This window comes from Cavia porcellus, unplaced genomic scaffold (assembly GCF_034190915.1).
Source record: "Cavia porcellus strain 051 isolate PalLab524CR breed Dunkin Hartley unplaced genomic scaffold, mCavPor4.1 scaffold_18, whole genome shotgun sequence".
In the NCBI taxonomy this organism is placed as follows: Eukaryota; Metazoa; Chordata; class Mammalia; order Rodentia; family Caviidae; genus Cavia; species Cavia porcellus.
Genome location: NW_026947501.1, coordinates 68,779,699 through 68,797,550, shown reverse-complemented (window position 1 = coordinate 68,797,550; position 17,852 = coordinate 68,779,699). Strand labels below are relative to the sequence as shown.

Below are 17,852 nucleotides of genomic sequence, written 5' to 3'. Positions count from 1 at the left end.
TGTGGAGTACCACAGAATCGGGGCTCTTGTCTCTGTGTTCTTTGCCCCCCGCAAGCCTTCGCTGCCAGGCCAGGCTCCACTCACAGCAGCAGCCAGCTTCTGTCCCAGCCACTCCTCACTGTTTACCGAGTACCAACAGCACGCCATCCTCAGCACAATCCTAGGTTCTCAGGGCGGATCTCACGCCCCAGACCGCATCCTCTCCCAGGTTGGGAGACACATTAAACCTGCTCCCCGTCCCTTCAGCCCACAGGCCACACCCGGCCCACCACAGCTTTTGTAGACTAAGCTTCACGGAAACACAGCCACATCCTCCATTCGCCCACTCCTCCTCCATGGCTGTGCTCACGGGACCAGCGCAGGGGTGAGCAGCTGCGACCGAGACTGTGGCTTGTGGAGCAAACAATACTTGCTGCCTGGCCCTCTGCAGAAACAAACTGACCAGCTCCACATCGAGCAACTGAGCATACAGGAAACAGATAAGCAGTGGACAGGAAGTGAAAGAAATACAAGATACAGTGGGTGTCCATGCATGCCTGTGTGTGTACACATGTGCGTGTGTGGCGGTTAGGAAAAGCCCATTACACCAGGTCCTAAGCCCCTGAAAGCAGAAGCCACCTCTGAATTGTCACCAGTGTCCCCTGGCTGGTGCAGATGCCCTGCAGGGCTAACCAATCTGCTTGTGGAGTCCGCAGTACCAAACCATGTGCTGCAGTTTGTCCTTCTGTTGAGTGGCCAGGAGATACCTTCCCCCTGTCCTCTGCCCCAACCTCCAACCACCCTCTGCCATCTGGGCTGTGCGTGCACACACTGACACTTCCCCATCATTGCATCCTCTCTGCCTCTTCTTTATAACACACCCTTATGCCGCAGATGGGGACAGAGGCTTTTCACCCAGGTTCCTGGAAATCAGTGTCATGGAAGGAGGACCGGAAAATCAGCTCTGCTCATCTTGGCAGAAACTTTGTCTTTCCATCAAAGCAGAAGCACCCAGGACATCCTCCCAGAGAGGACACACAGGCTTTCCCTGCTCCTGCTTGCTCAGCCCACTGTGACCCTCATTGGACCCAGGGATGGCTCAGTCCTGACATTGTTCAGGTTTTATAGATGGGGAAATGCTGGAGGAGAATAGAGGACTTCCGCAGTGGCCATGGCTAGGAAAGGCAGAGCCAGGCTAAGAGTCCTGGGCCAACAGAGGCTTGGAGGATTCTCCACACCTGCACTAAGGGCCCTGGCACTGGCGCTGGGCAGCTCAACCCCCACACACTAAAGCTGTCGTCCACCCGTGACCCTCTCGGCAGCCTCAGATGCATACCCAGTTCTCAGCAGAGCGGAACCACGCTCAGTGGTAGACACAGCTGAGATCCTTCGTGGCAGGATCCTCCCCACTAACCCATGACTCTGCAGACACTGAGTGCACCTTGATTTTCACTGATTCATAACAAATCCGTCTGGATCTGGCCCACCGCTCTCTTGGCGTCAACTGCTATTTTGTTATTTATGCAGGCACCCACTTGCTTTGGACTAGATCCATTCCTACCACTTGTGGGTGGACAGAGTTGGTCCACTGCATTTACATAGGGTCAAAGGACAGGCAGGCAAGGGACACGCCCTTTCCCCTTGCAGGACTTTGCATCTTTCCAGGCCCAGAGCTCCCCACTGTATGAGGGCCATCAATGCCCACCTTGGCAGTGGCACTGAGCCCCTGGCCTCATCGTGAGGCAGGAAGTGCCTACCTGGGCCGCTGCAGAAGGAGGCAATGATGGCCAGGATGCACACGATGCTGAGGTAGGGGACCCAGGGGGCGCGGTCCTGTGAGAGAACAGAGAGTAGCAGTTGAAGAGGCTGGGAACATCCGATGACGGAGTCACTTCCTGTCCCGGGTCCCAGAATGTGGAGAAAATGCAAACACCCAGTCATTTCACAGGCGTGAGGAAGGAAGGGGACAGGACCACAAGAGCTCAGCAGAGTCCTAGAGAGATGGTAAGTGAATAATGCACGGTGACGGGGTGCTTTGTCTGAAGTAAGCAGCCGGGAGGTGTTTTTATAGGCATCGTTGCACTGCTCTGTAAATGTTCCCCTTAGCTGCCGTTCGTATGTCAGCCACCACGTTTATATCCCTGCCATGTGCTTCAGGGAGCCCTTTCAAGACCACTGACACAGGTGACAAATGACAATGAGTTGGTACGTCTCCAAGTGGCTCCCCTCACCCCTGCCCTTTGGTACCGAGGATTGAATCCAGGGTCTTTGCACTGAGCGAATTTGTTTTGTGTTGAGATAGAGCCTCACGCATTCCCTTAGTTATCCAGGCGGGGCTTAAATCTGTGATCCTCCTGCCTCTGCCTCCCAGAGCCCTGGGATTATGGGCTTGTACCACCACACCCAGCTCCCAGTGGCTTTTTCTAAACCCTGAGTTTCAAGGAGCCTTTGAAGCCAGTCTCTAAGGACAACTGGTGATTGGGATGGAATTGTCCCTGCTAGCACATCACCCGGATGCAGGCTCCTTCCCCTCCTTTGTGAAGCGTGTCCCCAGAGCCTGCTGTCTGAAGGACAAGACACTGTCCCTCAGGTGTTACCATCCTGTTATCCTCTTTTTCTAGAAATGTTCACAGTATGAAAGCATTTGACAACGACATGAGCAACTTCCAGAGTCAAGAGTTATTCCTGAAAAATGCCAAGATCGCTCATTGACTGCAGCTTACAGCTGGGAGGCCTGGTTGGAGAAGGCACACGTGCTCAGTTATGCAGAGCTGGGGCGAGGAGGACTCGTGGGACTGGGGCCTGACCCCAGCTCTGCCCTTGCCCAGCTGTGTCACCAGGGCTGCCTATGCATTATGCCTCCCATTTCCAGGGAGGGAGGATGGAGGACATCACTGCCGGGGAGCACACGGATGCAGCATTCCTGTCCTGTGCTGGGATGGGACAGCAGGAAGGGGCATCTTAGGGGTCATCAACAGAGTTCCACAGAGGCTCAGAGAGGGGATGTATCCTACCCAGGGCTACACAGCTCGACAGTGGCAGCGATGGGACTGGAAGCCAGGTCTCCTGTCTCCCAGTGCCCAGATCCATTGCCGAAGCCCCCAGCAGCTGTGAGAGGTGGACTGCAGGGGTTATCTTCAGGCAGGACGAACCCCTGAACCAAAGGCCCCAGGGTGATGAAGCCAGTTCCATGCACGACTCCCTGGAGGCTGGGCAGGGACACAGGCTCACCTGAAGTTTCAGGGTGATAGTGAGGATCCCAAAGAAGAGGGTCATCAGCCCGAAGCCACCAATGAGGAGGGGTCTCCGCCCCAGGCGCTCGATGACCAGGCCCTAGGCAGAGGGAGAAGAGAACAGACAGACAGCATGCCTTATTTGCTTGTCAAAAAGAAAAAAAAAAAGCAAAATCACCCAAGTCTTTTTGGTTAGGGACACCCTCCAAGGGCTGCATGGAGTCCCACACACCTGCGTGGAAAGACCTCGCTAGGCTGAGTATTTCCACGACAACTCTTCCAGGTTCACCCCGATTGCTGCTGTAACCAGTTATCCCTCACCTTCAAAGCCAGCATAGCCTCCCTCTGCCCCCTTCCTCTCTGGCCTTCCTGCCTCCCTCTTTCACTCCAGAGGACCCTCGATTCAGTCGAGGCCCTGAGGTCACCCAGCCCAGCTCCTATCGCAGGGTCCCTGGCCTGAGCGCATCTGGCAGTTCCTCTCTGCTGCCTAAGGTGACCCATGCACGGCTGCCAGGAACAAGGACGTCATTCTGCTGCCCCACACGGACATGGACACCCCATTTTCAGGTGAGCGAACACACTCAGAGATACTAAGCAGTTTCTACCACACAGCCGAGCTGGCAGCAGTGACAGGGATTTGAACTCAGAGTTGCCTGCTGTGTGACCTCGCAGCCTCCAGGTACCAGGGTGGATGCTGCACTGGCCAGCTGTTCCCACAGGCGGCTCTGCCTGCATCTTGGCTCCCTCGAGTGGCAGGAGGGGGCTGGCTGCCCAGCACACTTCTCTTCCCTCCTCCCTGGTCACCCGGCTGCTTCAGCCTCCTCCTCCCAGGAGCTGGCCTCGGGACTGCGCAGGGTAACTGCCTGTGTCCAGATCTTTCCCATTGGATCATCAGGACTTCCCAGTGGCCTCGGCACCGCCTGCTTCCTGGGTGACTGTGAAAGGGAAGAGGGCCTGAGTGCGGGACTCCTATGCTGGCTACAAAGCCCTCAACGCCTACTCACACGGCAGCTGGAGATTCCCACACCCCTGGAAAGCACAACCTCATTCCCCCGGGGTCAGGGTCAGGGCAGCCTCCAGGGGCCGTGAGCTCCTGGGGGTGGGTGACCTCTGTGGGCTTTCTGTGAGGACAAGCGGCTGGCCAAGGGGAGGGCATCTTCAGGGCCTGGACCGATCCTGCACGGAGAAGTCTCTGTTCCTCCCTGGGGGTGTGGGGTCTCCTACCCACCTTGGCAGCACTTCCGGGCAGGTCCTCAGCCTGTCCCCAAGAGGACTTGCCAGCCCCAGGGTGGGGAGGGGCAGGAGGGCCAGGGAGACCAGAGTCAGACAGCTTTGCACCTTCGCTTTCTAATGAGGCCACGGCAGGCTCTTGGGGAGACTGAGCTCCGTGGGGTCCCGTGTGCCTACTGGAGGGGTGCAGGGCTGTAGGAGCCCTGTTATGCTCCCCGCCAGTCTGGCCTAGGGGACTGTGTGCACCTGGGTCTGGGGTCCCTCAGCCACCCAGAGAGCCAAGAGTCCTTGGCCTCAGGTCACGCGATCGGCGGTGGGGACCTGGGTGTGAGGACGAGGGTGGTGGCACCTGCTGTGTGCACAGCATCGCCAGCCCTGCTTCAGTCACCGCAGGTCCATCGCTGGGTTTAACCTTAGCCCATGCCGATGGGGGGGGCACTGTGCCCATCAATACGCGGAAACTGAGGTACAGAGATGTCGATGGGCTCAGTGGGGCCACACAGCCGACAGGAGCAGAGCTGGGATGGGGACCTGGGCAGTGTAGCTCTGCCCTCAGGTCCTGGGCAGAGGTGGCCAACGCCCCACTCTGTGGACATGGCTAGAAAGTTACCCCACTGCGATGTGGGGGGCAGCACTCTCCGCTCGTGTCTGTTCTGTTCTGCACACTTTCTTCCTTCTTTTCTTTCTTTCTTTCTTTTTTTTTTTTTGCATTCTGGGGATTGGACCCTGGGTCTTGGCATTGAATAACACGTCTAGTCCTTTGCTATTTTGAGCCAGGGTCTTGCCAAGTCACTAAGTAGCCAGGCTAGCACTTGAGGTCTTTCTGACTTGGCCTCGCAAAGTACTGGGATTTATGGGCATGTGCCACCTTGCTCGGTGCCTTGGCATTCTTCAATAAAAATTTCTGAATCAATAATGCAGTGGAGCCTGTGATGACATGAAATCACAGAGTGAAAGGGGAGAAGTTGGCATACAGAGCTAGGGTTTCTGTGGGGTGAGATAAAACATGCACCTAGGCCTGGAATAAAGGCAAGCAAAGATTTGCCAGACTTCCTGGGGTAGCAGATTGTGGGTAATTTCTCCTCCACTCCTCTCCATTTTTCTGAATTTTATAAATTTACCCTAACTAGATGGTGTTGATTTCTTGTAACAACAAAATACAAACGTTAAACACAAAACCAAAGGAGCCCTTGCATTTTCCCCATTGTTTACATCTTAGATTGACTTCTGATGAGCAAAGAAAAAATCAATCGTAGAACTTGGGTGGGGTCTCTAATTTGAGGCAGGAAGTTTATGAAACACTGTAACTGTTTCTCTTAAAAAAAAAGATTCAAGTGGTAGGGGGCAAAAAACAAACATGACATCTCTACATCTTTTATAGCTATTAACATATGGAATGGATATTTATTTTTTGAGTCAAGGTCTCACTGTGTAAACCAGGTTGGCCTTGAACTCTTGAGGATCCTCCTGCCTCAGCCTCCTGAGTGCTGGCATTGCAGGCATGGCCACCACGCCCAGCTACTTTGCTTTGTGAACTCTCACACATTTGGGAGATGACAGGACAATGGCAGTGGAAAGCCAGGGAAAGAGATGACACCAGGGGCCTCTCTGAATCCCCAGGTTGGATGTGTCATCTTTCACAGGTTCATGCTGGGTGGCTGTCCCCAGGGGACTGGTCAGGTGGAGGAGCGCATGTCAGTGGGAAGTGGAGGTGGGTGCCGAGACGCCTTCTGGTCAGAGGACACTGGCTGAGCGGGCAGGGTCCCCAGGGCACAGCACACCCTCCCCCCCCCCCCCCGCCATGCTGGGCAGCGGCCTGGGCACCAGGGACTCACAGAGATGACAGCAGCCAGTATCTCGATGCCGCCTGTGCTCAGGGTGATGTAGGGGATGTTTCTTGGTGGGATCCCGGCTTTTTCAAAGATGCTGTTGGTGTAGAACCAGATCTGGACATGGGAAGGAAAACGAGGAATGAAGGCCAGCAAGAGAATGGCCTCTGGTGCCTGCATTTGAGTAAGGGCAGGGAGGCAGCCTCTGAGCTCTGTTGGGAAATCAGAGTCACCAATGGGCCCTTTCAGGTAAGTGTGGTAATGAGACAGACAGGAATGTGGGTGGGGCTCCACAGAAGTCTTCTGTTTAAAAAGGTGCTCTTCCTCATGGAAGCATGCTTCCATTTCCCCCCTTCTTTCTCTCTGCTGTTAGGATGATGGAGAGATGGCTGGAACTTCAGCAGCCTTTTTGGATTATGAAGCAACCTCAGGGTAGCATTGCTGTTAACCCCCATGGAACTTTGTAAGGACCAGAAAAAGACCCTATTCCACAAGACACTTCCTGTCCTCTAGTGGACAGTCACCGTAATAAATCTGCAACCAGTGCGATGTGAATGGCATGATGCATGCCCTGCATAACCTTCCCTGTGGTGTGGGTACCTGTTGTGGCTTCTGCCACTGAGGCCAGATGTAGTTCTAGCTGACACACGCATCCACTGTGGACTTGGGATTTGGAGACCTGAGTCCTTCTCCAGAGGACCTGTGTGGCCTTCTTGGATTCCCTCTCCTCCCTGATCTAAAGAGCACCCATGCTGCCTTCCCTGTCCTGGGTGGTGTTGGGAACCAGGTGGGACTAATAGGCTGTTCCCCAATGACTCCTGGGGTCTCTCTAGCCCAGGCAGCAGCTCAGGCTCAGAGCCTGCAGGATAACAGGAAGTCGCAGGGTCTGAGCCTGAACCCTGAGAAACCTTCTGCAGCCCTGGGAGGTGCAACAGCCCCATTATTATCATCAGCAGAGACCTGCGGTTCACTGCTCACAGCCGGTCAGGCCAGCTTCTGCGGAACTTGGTCTCTGGTTTGTGCAGATGTGTCTTGTGAGCAGCATTTGTTCAGCAGAAATGACCAGTGCACTGGGGGAAGGCACGGGCCCTAGGCCTGTGGACAGCTGGCTGAGTTTTAGTGGAGAGAGGAAGTCTTCCAAGGGCCACGGGCGCACCTGGAGATACTAGTTCAAACCACTGCTCACAGTTCTTGGAGTGCATTCTTGGCAGAAATGGGGTTTAAGGTTCCTGTGAATAAGGAGCATGCTCTTCGCACCTGCCTTCTTTGCAGAAATCTTGGGGTGAGAACATCTCTGCTGTCACATCCACAGTGCAGAGCACTCATTTCTGAAGCTCCCAGGCCTGTGGTGGAAGGGACTGGCATTTCAGAAGCCCTAGGAGCTGCACGCGGTAACACTGGAGGCCACATCGCCACGCCCACCCAGACACTTCCGGGCCCCAGCTGTGCTAATCTGCCAGGTGTTTCTTAAACAATGAAGCTGAGATAGCAGAGTTAACAGGCATGGTGACACTTGGCATGGGTCCAACCTGCAGCCTGTAAAAACTTGGCAGACACAGCTCCTGGTCTCTGCCCTGATCGCATCCGGGCTTCTTTCCATTCCTGAACACCTGTGCCCTGCTGTGTGGGGAGCCACTGTGTGAACTGGAGACTCAGGGGCAGTGACACACGGCCTCTGCCCTGGAGGAGTGAGGGGCTCTGGCCAGGCTGGGAGAAGCTTTGGAGGTTCCAATCCCTGTGCCTCCATCTGGGGCAGGGGTCGCTGTCTGCCTCAAAGACAAGTGAGTCAGGCTCCATGGAGACAGGCTGCCCAGCAGGGAGGAGGCTTCCAGAGACAAGTGACTTTAAGTGACAGGTCTAATTTTAGATAAAATTTGAAAGCTATTTCAAGAACGGGGGTGGGGTGGGGGTGAGAGGTAGGGGAGAGAGGATCAATACAATAACTGAAAAGGAATTTAGAAATAATTGGAAGCCCAACTTTTGTGCAATCACTCAAGAACAAGGAAACCACTAACAGACTCCAGCATTTGGGTAGGAGCCATGGGTAATGTTTGGTTCATACAGTGGTTCTCAGCTGAGGGTGACCTTGCCTCCGGGGATATTTAGTGATACTGGGACACATTTTTGGGTGTCACAGGTGGTGGGGAGCAACTGGCCAAGTGTGTAGAGGCCAAGGATGTGGCTGCGCAGCCTTTAGCTCCAAGACAAAGACTTTCCTGTCCCCACCTGTGGAAGGTCTGGGGCTGGGAAATGCTGGCTTGGTCCCGGGTGTGCGAATGCCACTTGCCACCAGGGGTGTGAGTCTGCCACTGCCACCCTGGGACCTTGTGCAAGCCACAGCTTCTTTGTGTGGAAAATGAGGGCAGCACTGCTGACCCTGCAGGACTGCTCAGAGCAGGAGCCAGGTGGCACATGGGACGGTGGCTGGCAGTATTGTCAGACATCTCAAAGGACGGACCGTGTCTCTGAGTAGTTTCTGGTAAAACCAAGGCGCAGAGCAAGTCCTCAAGGACAGTGTTGGTAGCTGCAGTCGGGTTAACTTGCTCCTTGGCCTCAGGGATTTGGAGTAAAGGGCAGCAGTACAGGGAGAGACAGCCAGGTCGGGTGCAGAGGCTGGCAGGGGCCACCAACCTGCTGAACATAAAGCACAGAGCAAGTGGGACTTGTCCCGGAGGTTGCCTGGGAGTAAACTGGGGACAGTTCAAGGGACATGCATGGGGATGCTGTGAGGAATGACAGGATTCTCTGTGCTCCAGCCTTCGGCATTTGGACATTAGAATCAAACAGCTGGTCTAACTACTTTTCTGTTATTCCCAGCTCTGCGGTTCTGAAAAAGAGTCTGGTGTCTGTTCCTAACGGCGGGGCTGTGGGCAGCTCCTGGGTCGGGCTTATGCAGGTTCCTCAGTGACTTGATTATCACTGTGGCCCAAATTACTGGGCCAGGTACAGGAGCTCCTGGCCTGGCTCCTTCCTGCCAGCTCGTGGTCACACGGGGACCGGAAGCTGGCCTTCTGACTCTGTTCTGTGCTCTCTGCAGCTGACATGTACCAGGGCTGGCTGCAGAAGTGAAGATGCAGGACTTGCAGTTTTTCCCTGATGCAACTTATTAGGTCTTGCAGGGTGGGAAAATGGGGGCCCTCAGTCCAGCTTGTACAGCACTCCCAGCACAAACGCCACGCCTTTCCATCGCCACGTCTTAGTAAGCACAGACTCAGTGCGTTCGTTGAGACTCCACAGCTGAGTCTTAGGAAATGATTCCTCACCGTCTCCACTCAGGGGAGGAGCAGGGCCAGCCAGCTGGCTGCTCCTGAGGTAGGAGATGGAGCAAGGAGGAGTAAATCATAGAAGCTCATGAGATGAGAACCAAGAAACCAGGCAGAGCATGGAAGACTATGTCACAATATCCGAAACCAGCAGATGAAGGCCACCATGACCTCCCCACGGTCACCATCCCGAAGACATCTATTCCATTTTTCAGGAGCAACAGTAGTGACGATGACCCTATGGCATCTGCCTCCTTATTTCTCACATTCAGGAATTCTACTTCTGGAGCCCTGGAGATGGAAGAAATGGCCACGTCCAGCAGAGGGCTGGGACTCCCTGGAGAGAGGTCCTCAGCGCAGGAACCAGGAAACTTAACAGAAAACATTGACGTTTTCTCAAGGCAAATGGGCAAGTCGAAGCCAGCCTAGCCAAGATCACTATGATGGTTTATCATCCTTTCAACTCGATCAGCTTGAGCGGACTGGGGGATCAGGAAAGCATACTTCGGGGTGTGTCTGGTGGGTACTAGAGCCTTGATCTTGGGGCTCTATCATATCTCTGGTCTTTCCCTCCTGGGCTCCCACCCTCCTCTGCTTCCCAGATGTCAAGAACTGAATGGCTTTCCTCTACCCTGCCATTTCTGCCTTGAGCCAGTGGACCATGGACTGACCCCTCTGAAATCATGAGCTGGCATAGACCTCTTACCAAAATAATCTCATGGTCTCACATGTATGCCTTCCTACGTGCTCATTTCAGTGACATATGAATTTTAAGCATTTCAAGGAATAAATAATGAGAATGGTAGACAGTGTCTCTGAAGGTATAAATGTCTCATGCCAGCTGCCCAACACTTGGTGTGGGTTTCCTATGTGGATGGCACTGTTCCACTCTACAGATGAGGAGACAAAGAATCTGTCACATTCACGGCTGCTCAGTGGCATGGAGCTAGTGGAGACTGGCAGAGCCGAGACTGAAACTGGGGCACATAGGGGCCAACACTGCTCCCCTCTAAGTCCTCCAGCCCATAGCTTGATACTCACTGCATTGAGGCCGCAGAGCTGGTAGCAGGCCATGGTGATGACCACAGTGATGACCTGGCAGCGGACGAAGGGAGCCCTCAGCAGCTCCAGGACGGACACCAGGTGGATGTTCCTCTGCACACGGCTCTCAGCCAGGACCTCCTCCATCACTCGGGAGACATCTGCTTTGCCCAGGAACTTCTGAAAGGCTGTAATCAGGGCACAGGTAGAATGCCTGCCATATCTCAGACTGGCACTGAAGGGACACAGCCTCCACCTTGTCGGGGGCCTTTGAAACCTTGGAATCCAAAGTGCCTGCCTGAGGTCACCCAGCTGGCTGGGAGAGCACCCGTTCTCCTCATCACCTCCATGGCAAAGCGGAGCATGCCTGGGGTTCAGACCATCTCTACCAGGGACAACCGGGTTCCTAGTTGTCCTTTGTGACCACTGCTGCCTCCATGGCTGCTGTAACAATTGCACATGGTATCAGGCACCTTAACCCCAGAATCAGGGCATCCCCTACGCAGGGAGAACTCACTGGGCCCCTGTCTGCCTGGGCCCCTGCTCCTGCTCACTGGGGCATCCAGAGAGAGCTGCCATCCTGCTTGGCCAGGATCCAAGTGGACGCCCTGGAGTCGGATCTGTCACAGGAAGGAAGATTGAACCTAATGACCTTCCAGGTCTTTCCATGTGTCCCCCAGGAACAAAGATACCATGAACAGCAATCATTTTAAAGACTGTCTCTTCCCAGGGCTCAAACTCCTCCTCGAGATTTACACTATTTCCAGAATACTGCAGATTTCCAGCCTCTGAAACACCTGCGTATTTGCTGAGACCTTAATTATATCAACCTCCCTCCCTGAGGACTGCTGGGTGGACTGCTGATTAGACCCTAGATCATTATCAGCTTAGAGCAAGGATTTAAACATTCTGCTCTCTGACATTCTTCTTCCTATGGGGGAAAGAGAGCCATCTCCAGGGTTCCGGGGGACAGTCCAGCCCAGACCCAGCAGGTAGCGTCCTTAATGACTGCTCCACACCACAGGGCAAGTAAAATTGTTCATTTTAAGTAGGAAAAAAAAAAGCTGTTACACTTGTTCCTGACTCACACTAAGGCTTTGGAAAGGTCTATCCTTCTACTGAAAATTGTAGAATGTCTCTTTGCAACCTATGAGCTCATGCTTTTCCAGCATGGCCGGAGGCTCAGGGAGAGCAGTAGCTGGGTGAGTAACATCTCTGCCCATGCATGGAATCTGTTTTTCTAACATTGCTTCAAACTTCAAAATGCAATGTCTCTGTGATAACACAGTTCCAGAATTGGGAGGGCACAGGAAAATATTTCTCCCCTCCCTCACGTGTGTGTTCCCGTGATAAAGCAAGGCGAGCCTGAGAGCCTTTTCCTCCCCCTTTTCACTTTATTTGAAGGAGGCTCTCAGCCAAGCTCAGGGTTCAGCCCTTCGCAGAGCTGCCTGGAGGTAGTCTTTCTTCATCTTAAAATTTCTAATTGTCTTCGACAGGCGCTACCAACCTGCAGGCCACAGGCTGCCTGGCCTCCTTTTATAAATGTTATAATGAAAACATTTCAGATGGAGAAAGCTTTGCTGCCTGTCCACATGAACTATATTCTGTACATCGTATGTGGCCCAGGACAGTTCTCTTCCCGCAGTACAGTCCAGGCAAGCAGAGAGTTGGACTCCCACATTTTCTTTCAAACTCTGATTGCTTATAGAAGGGCAGGCTTCCTACCAGCAGATCCCTGGGCACACAGCAGATCACCTCTGCTTGCTTTACCCTGCCTCTGGTTTGGACACCCAGGTTGTAACACATCCACTGAATACTGAGACTGCCTTGGCCGGATGGCTCCGCTGTGGGGTCCTGTGCACTGGGTCATGTTTATCAGTGTTGCTGGCCTCTGCCCACTCAGTGCCAGTAGCTCTCAGTTGTGACATTCAAAAGAGACTACCAAAAATCTCCTCTCCAGAGGTGGCCCCCTGTAGCCTCCCCCAAGCACTGCCCACAGCACCCTCAGCACCCTCCCCAGCACCCTCCCGGCACCCCTGTAACCTCCCCCAGCATCACGCTTCCTGGCTTCAGCCTCTCCCTCTGCCCCTCTGTTAGGGTACAGCCTGTCTCCGCAGATGCAGGCCCAGGGCCACGGTCCACCTGCTGACTGCCAGGTCAGTCCCTTCCCCACGGCTCCCTCCCTCCCTCCTGGGGGTTGGGCCCACTTTCTCATGGCCTCACTCACAGTGGACTCTCAGTATACATTTACTGAGCAGCTACTATGTTCCGGGCATGGCCTACACAGGAGCTGAAGGAGCAGGAGCTACAGATCTTGCATAGATGTTGTCCCTGCGCCAGCATTTCCTAGGTGCACTCTGGGGGTGTCTCCGTGGAAATCAGAAACACAGACAGAACCCAGGATATTAGTCACAGGTCTGATTCTCCCTGGGCTACTCTCTCTGACCAATCTCTCTCCAGCCTCAGAAGGCTTGTGGGTGAGGTAGGGCCGAAGTCACCCACATCTCCGTGGCAGGATGATTGCTCCTGGGTGGAGCTTGGCACGCTCTGCCATGTATGCAACACCAAGGCTGCTGCCTACAGGGACTGGGAGCCTCACAAGGAGACTTGGCAGAATAAAGCCAATTCGGTGCCAAACGTGAGATGGGGAGATGATTTGGGGGTGCATCTGAGGGTCGGGAAGGGACAGGGTGGGAGACTTTAAGTTAAGGCCTCTGCACACAGCTGACCCAGGCTGCTGGTGGAGCCCAGCCTGTGGCATTCTGGCTGCGACACCTTGGATGGGTGGGTCATCCTCCCTCTGTCCTGTGCCCTCAGGTCTGGGACAGGGACGGCACTGGAACAGTGATGTCTGGAGATGTCAGCCATCACTGAGGCCCATTGGAATCCTCTAAAGGTCCAAGAAAGCCCAGGCCTTCCTGGAGTGCAGCAGTGAAGATGGGTGCTTTAGGCACGCACTAGCTAGGCCCCGTGGACATCACAGGCCATGACCCCCCAGGACAGTGGGATGGCTGTGGGGTCTGGAAGGAATGGAAGCACCTGGCTGCACGGTTCTCCCTGCACAGACCGGGCTTAAATGATGGACATTTCCTCTCACTCTGTTCCTGATGCTGGAAGCCCAAGACCAGGGTGCTTTCTGGCGGGGCCACTTCCTAGTGTGTAGATGGCTGCTTCCTGCTGTGTCTTCATGTAGGGGCAGATTAGAGGGGCACACACACACACACACACACACACACAAAGAGCCCACAGGGCAAGACTCATCTGGTGACACTGTAGTCATCACATGCTTTTTAGGTGCTGTGTGCTAGAGGAATGTTACCCTCCCATATGCATGAGGCTCCTGGTGAAAATGTTACTCACACTGACTGCATGTCCGTCATCCCCAACTGAACTGTCCCCTTCCCGGAAACAAAGGCTAAGGCCCCGGTGGCCTACATGTCGATCAGTAGAACAGGTCTTTTTAGAAAACCCTTATAAGCATGAATCAGTCCCAGACCCCGTGGGCGCCCACTCGTGTCCCCCATCTTGCAGTTCCTCTGCCGTCAGGACAGCTTTTCTGCTGCTTCTGCATTTGCCACACCTTCCGTGCACCCTCAGTGCAGACCCTACCGGTCTTGATGTCCCTACTTTCCGCTGTGAGCCCCACTTCTTCATTCTTCATGAAGTGAGGGCAGGGACCAGACAGAGGTGTAGGGTCATTATGGGGGACCGCTCATCTCCCAGCCAGCTGCCCACTGGACGCAGCACTCACTGGGCCCAGAGAACTCTGCTGTTTCTTGCTTCTTAGAAAGCACCAGCGCTTCAGCCCCAGCCTGAAGAGCTCAGCCAACCTCATCTCCAGTGTGTCCCACAGCTTAGGGTTTCTGTAGGAACTCAGTGGGACACAACTCGGCCCCAACACTTCCCTGGAGTTCCTGCCCTTCACTGCCATGGATCGCTGCTCCCTGCCTTCCACCAGCCCAAGCCTGGGCTTTACTGCCAATCCTGGGAGTAAAGAAAGGTGGGGGTTTTGACGGGACCAACTCTCAGCTCTGAAGTTTTCCAGATCCATGGCCTGGCTGACTGTGCCTGGTAGGCTCAGAAAGAGAATCAGGAGTTGACCATGGTCAGATTTGGGTCCTCAAACCCCAGCAAAATTCTGAATCCTGCAGGCACAATGTGCAGAGGTAGAAGGGAAGGAGGAAGGAGACAGACAGGCCACCGTGGGGGGTCCTGACTGTAGCCTGTGGCCACATAGTGAAACAACACCTGCAAAGCCCACCCGCACCTATGACCTGATCGGGCGCTGTGGTGGCAGAGAGGTCGGCTCAGGACCACGTTGCCTGGGTTTAAACCCTGGCACCATCACCTGCTCCTCAGCATGATGCTGGGAGAGTTCTGAATCTTTCTGTGCCTCAGTGTCCTCCTCTGTAAATGGGTGTGATCACACTGGGGCCATCAGTGTTATAACTGTCATTATACTCAGTGTCATGAGGACACCAGCTGGCTTTGACTGATGAAGAACTGCACCAACCATGACCATAGGTACCCCCATCCTCCCTCTTCTCCATTCTCCTGTCCTCCCTGCCTCCTCTCTGCGGCTGGACCATAGATGGAAAATGCTACATCTTTCTGTTGGGAGTTGGATTGTGTCCCCAGTGTGTGTGGGACCCTGGTACCTGTGGATGTAGTCTTTGGTATGAGTCTGCTAGGATGGTGAGGATGGAGTTCAGGTGAGTCCATGTGGGAGGACCAGGGACCCCGGCCCTATGACTCTGGTCCCTATAGGTAGGGGAGTGAGACAGAATCACAGACAGATGTGGCCTTGTCATGATGAGGTGGGGTCAGGGTGATACTGGGAGCCCAAGATGCCCAGGGCAATGGTTTACAGGCAGCACATCCCCAAAAGCCCTAATACTGGGGTTACAGCTTTATCATATGTGACCATCAGCTGGACCTGGAGCTTTTGCAGGGAGGGGGCATAGGAGACCTCAGCTTGAAGAGGAGCCCCCAGGGCACCCTTCATCTCCCTTCACCTGGGCAGAGAATAATACACTGAAGTTCGTCTGTGCAATTTACTGGTTGGTGAACTCGGGAACGGAAGTGTGTGGTTTGAATGGAATTAACCCTGAAACACCCACCATTGGTTTATAAAGAATCCTCCCAGAGGAACCACAGATTAGAGAAAAAGCTAACACACAAAACAGGGCAGTCACAGACTGCCACTCTGCCCCTGGGACAAGCCCACCCTCAATGGCCAGTGACAGGGTACTGCCCAGCGGAGATTTTAAAATGTAAGACAGAATTAATCGATCGCTTTGACATCAAGATGACCTTTTTAACAGGAGCGAGCTTTTCAAGAGTGCTGTGTGGAAATCCTTCTATCACCATCAGGTTTGGTGGTGCACTGAGGTCATGGCCAAAAAATCTCATATTTGCCTATTCAAATAAAGCCTCCCAAACTGTTCTAAAAGTATTCCCGCCCAGGTGAATCATTTCAGTGGGTTTTGCTAAATGGTGGTTAAAATACAGAAAGGCAACACCTTCTACTAACTTTTTCGGAACAACTGACTAACACTGGGGAGATGGAAGTTACTGGCTACATTCAGCTCCAGCCTGAAGGTCTCCCTGGGGCTGCAGAACCAATGCGGAAAGCGCTGAGCCCGGCAGTCTTGTTACACCTCATACACGATGCTCAGTGACACTCATTTCCGAGCTGTCACCTTCAAGGCCAAAGCTTAAACCACCTGACCTTACCCGCTTCTGCAGTGTCAATGCCTTTTTTTGGGGGGAGGTGTTTTTGAGACAGGGTATGTAGTCCAGGCTGGCCTCAGCCTCCCAAGTACTGGGATGACAGGTGTGCACCACCACACCTGTAATCTGTTCCCCTCCAGGTGAGCAGGGGAGAAGACACAAGGACTGGTCTGCAGTCAGCAGTAGGGGTCCTGTGGGTGGAGCCTCAGGTGAGGCCTGGGTCGGCAGTTGCAGGTATAGGAGGCTGAGACAGTGTGAATCACTTCCTGGGGGGGTGGGGACCAGGGACGGTTCTACTGGACTTCTGCACTTCTGTGGGGAATCTTCCCCAGTGATCCCAGAATGGAAGTCGGGGTAACATTTTGTCAGTCATTTTTCAATCCAGGAAACTGGAGCTGCCGGAGGTGAGTTCCAGCACACCAGCATCAGCCCAGGGAGAGTTTAAGATCATTGCTCCCAGTGGTTAAGTGCCTGCCCAGCTTCCAGCCACACTAGACTGGGCTTTGCAGGTTTTGCAGGCCTAGCTGGGCCATGCCCAGCGAACTTCTTCAATCAGGGGAGCTGAGGGCACGTGAAGTTAATTCTAGCGCATCAGTGCTTGCCTAGGGAGAGCTTTGGACCTTCATCCACAGTGGTTGGGAGCCCACCCAGCTTCCTGGAACACCAGAGGTGGCATGGGAGGTCCTGTGGGCCTGACTGGACCATGCTCAGCAACCTCCATTCAATCCCAGGGGCCGAGGGTGTAGGAGGTGATTTCCAGCAGGCCCAGGGAAAGCTTTGGAACATCACTCGAAACATAGAAATATAGGAAAATGACAAGACGAAAGACCAAAATGCAATCTCAAACTTCCATCCCATCCCAAGAAAGCCTAGGAGCCACATACATAGAAGAAAATATAAGCCACACACCTGAAATATCTGAAATGATAGCAACTGAAGTAAAGAAGCAACTCCGGGAAGCTTTAAAATAGTTCAAATTAGAAATACTCTCTCCCAGGTAAGAAAACATTTTGCCAGCCCCCATCCTCAAGGGCACTAACACTGCACCGCACAGGGCTGGGGGACATCTGGGCTGCGGAGAGCACCCAGGGTGTGGAGAGGCACGGTGCGGTGTGGGGAACCTGGCTCCCCTCTGTGTTTGTACTGACTGTCCAGGGGACAGCAGAGGAGGCTGTGACCGTCACTCAGCCATACGTGGATGAGCTCAGATTAGGCACCCCTGAGGTGTCCCCGCTGATGCCCAGTTATGACCCTGGAGACTGGGACTTAAACTGAGGTGCTCATTTCTTATGGTCTGGGGGCCAGAAGTGTGGGACATGGGATGGGTGCTGGTAGAGTCGGGTGCTGGGTGGTGTCTCTCCATGGTGGCAGGCGGCAGCCTGTGCACTGCGTCTGAGTACTGACGGGAAGAGCATATGCTGGGCTCTTCCTCTTCTCTGGTAAACAAATCCCACTGTGAAGCCCCACGCCACGGCATCGGCCAAACCTGATCACCTCCAGCATCCTCGGGGCAGGGCTGCAGCCCCGGAGGCAGAGGGGAGTCC

The 17,852-nt window shown here is 54.1% G+C and overlaps 1 protein-coding gene across 7 annotated transcripts in view; it reads right to left on the bottom strand.

Moving 5' to 3' along the window:
* The window catches only part of Slc2a9 (solute carrier family 2 member 9), a 138,445-nt gene that overhangs the window by 37,508 nt on the left and 83,085 nt on the right, over nucleotides 1–17,852 (bottom strand). For all 7 annotated transcript variants that reach the window (XM_013146559.3, XM_013146558.3, XM_013146562.3 and 4 more), the window contains 4 exons: nucleotides 10,576–10,763; nucleotides 6,278–6,388; nucleotides 3,211–3,312; nucleotides 1,737–1,812 (listed from right to left, as the gene is read on the bottom strand). In XM_013146559.3, the coding sequence (XP_013002013.1) occupies nucleotides 1,737–1,812; nucleotides 3,211–3,312; nucleotides 6,278–6,388; nucleotides 10,576–10,763 (477 nt within the window). The remainder of the gene's footprint in view (nucleotides 1–1,736; nucleotides 1,813–3,210; nucleotides 3,313–6,277; nucleotides 6,389–10,575; nucleotides 10,764–17,852) is intronic.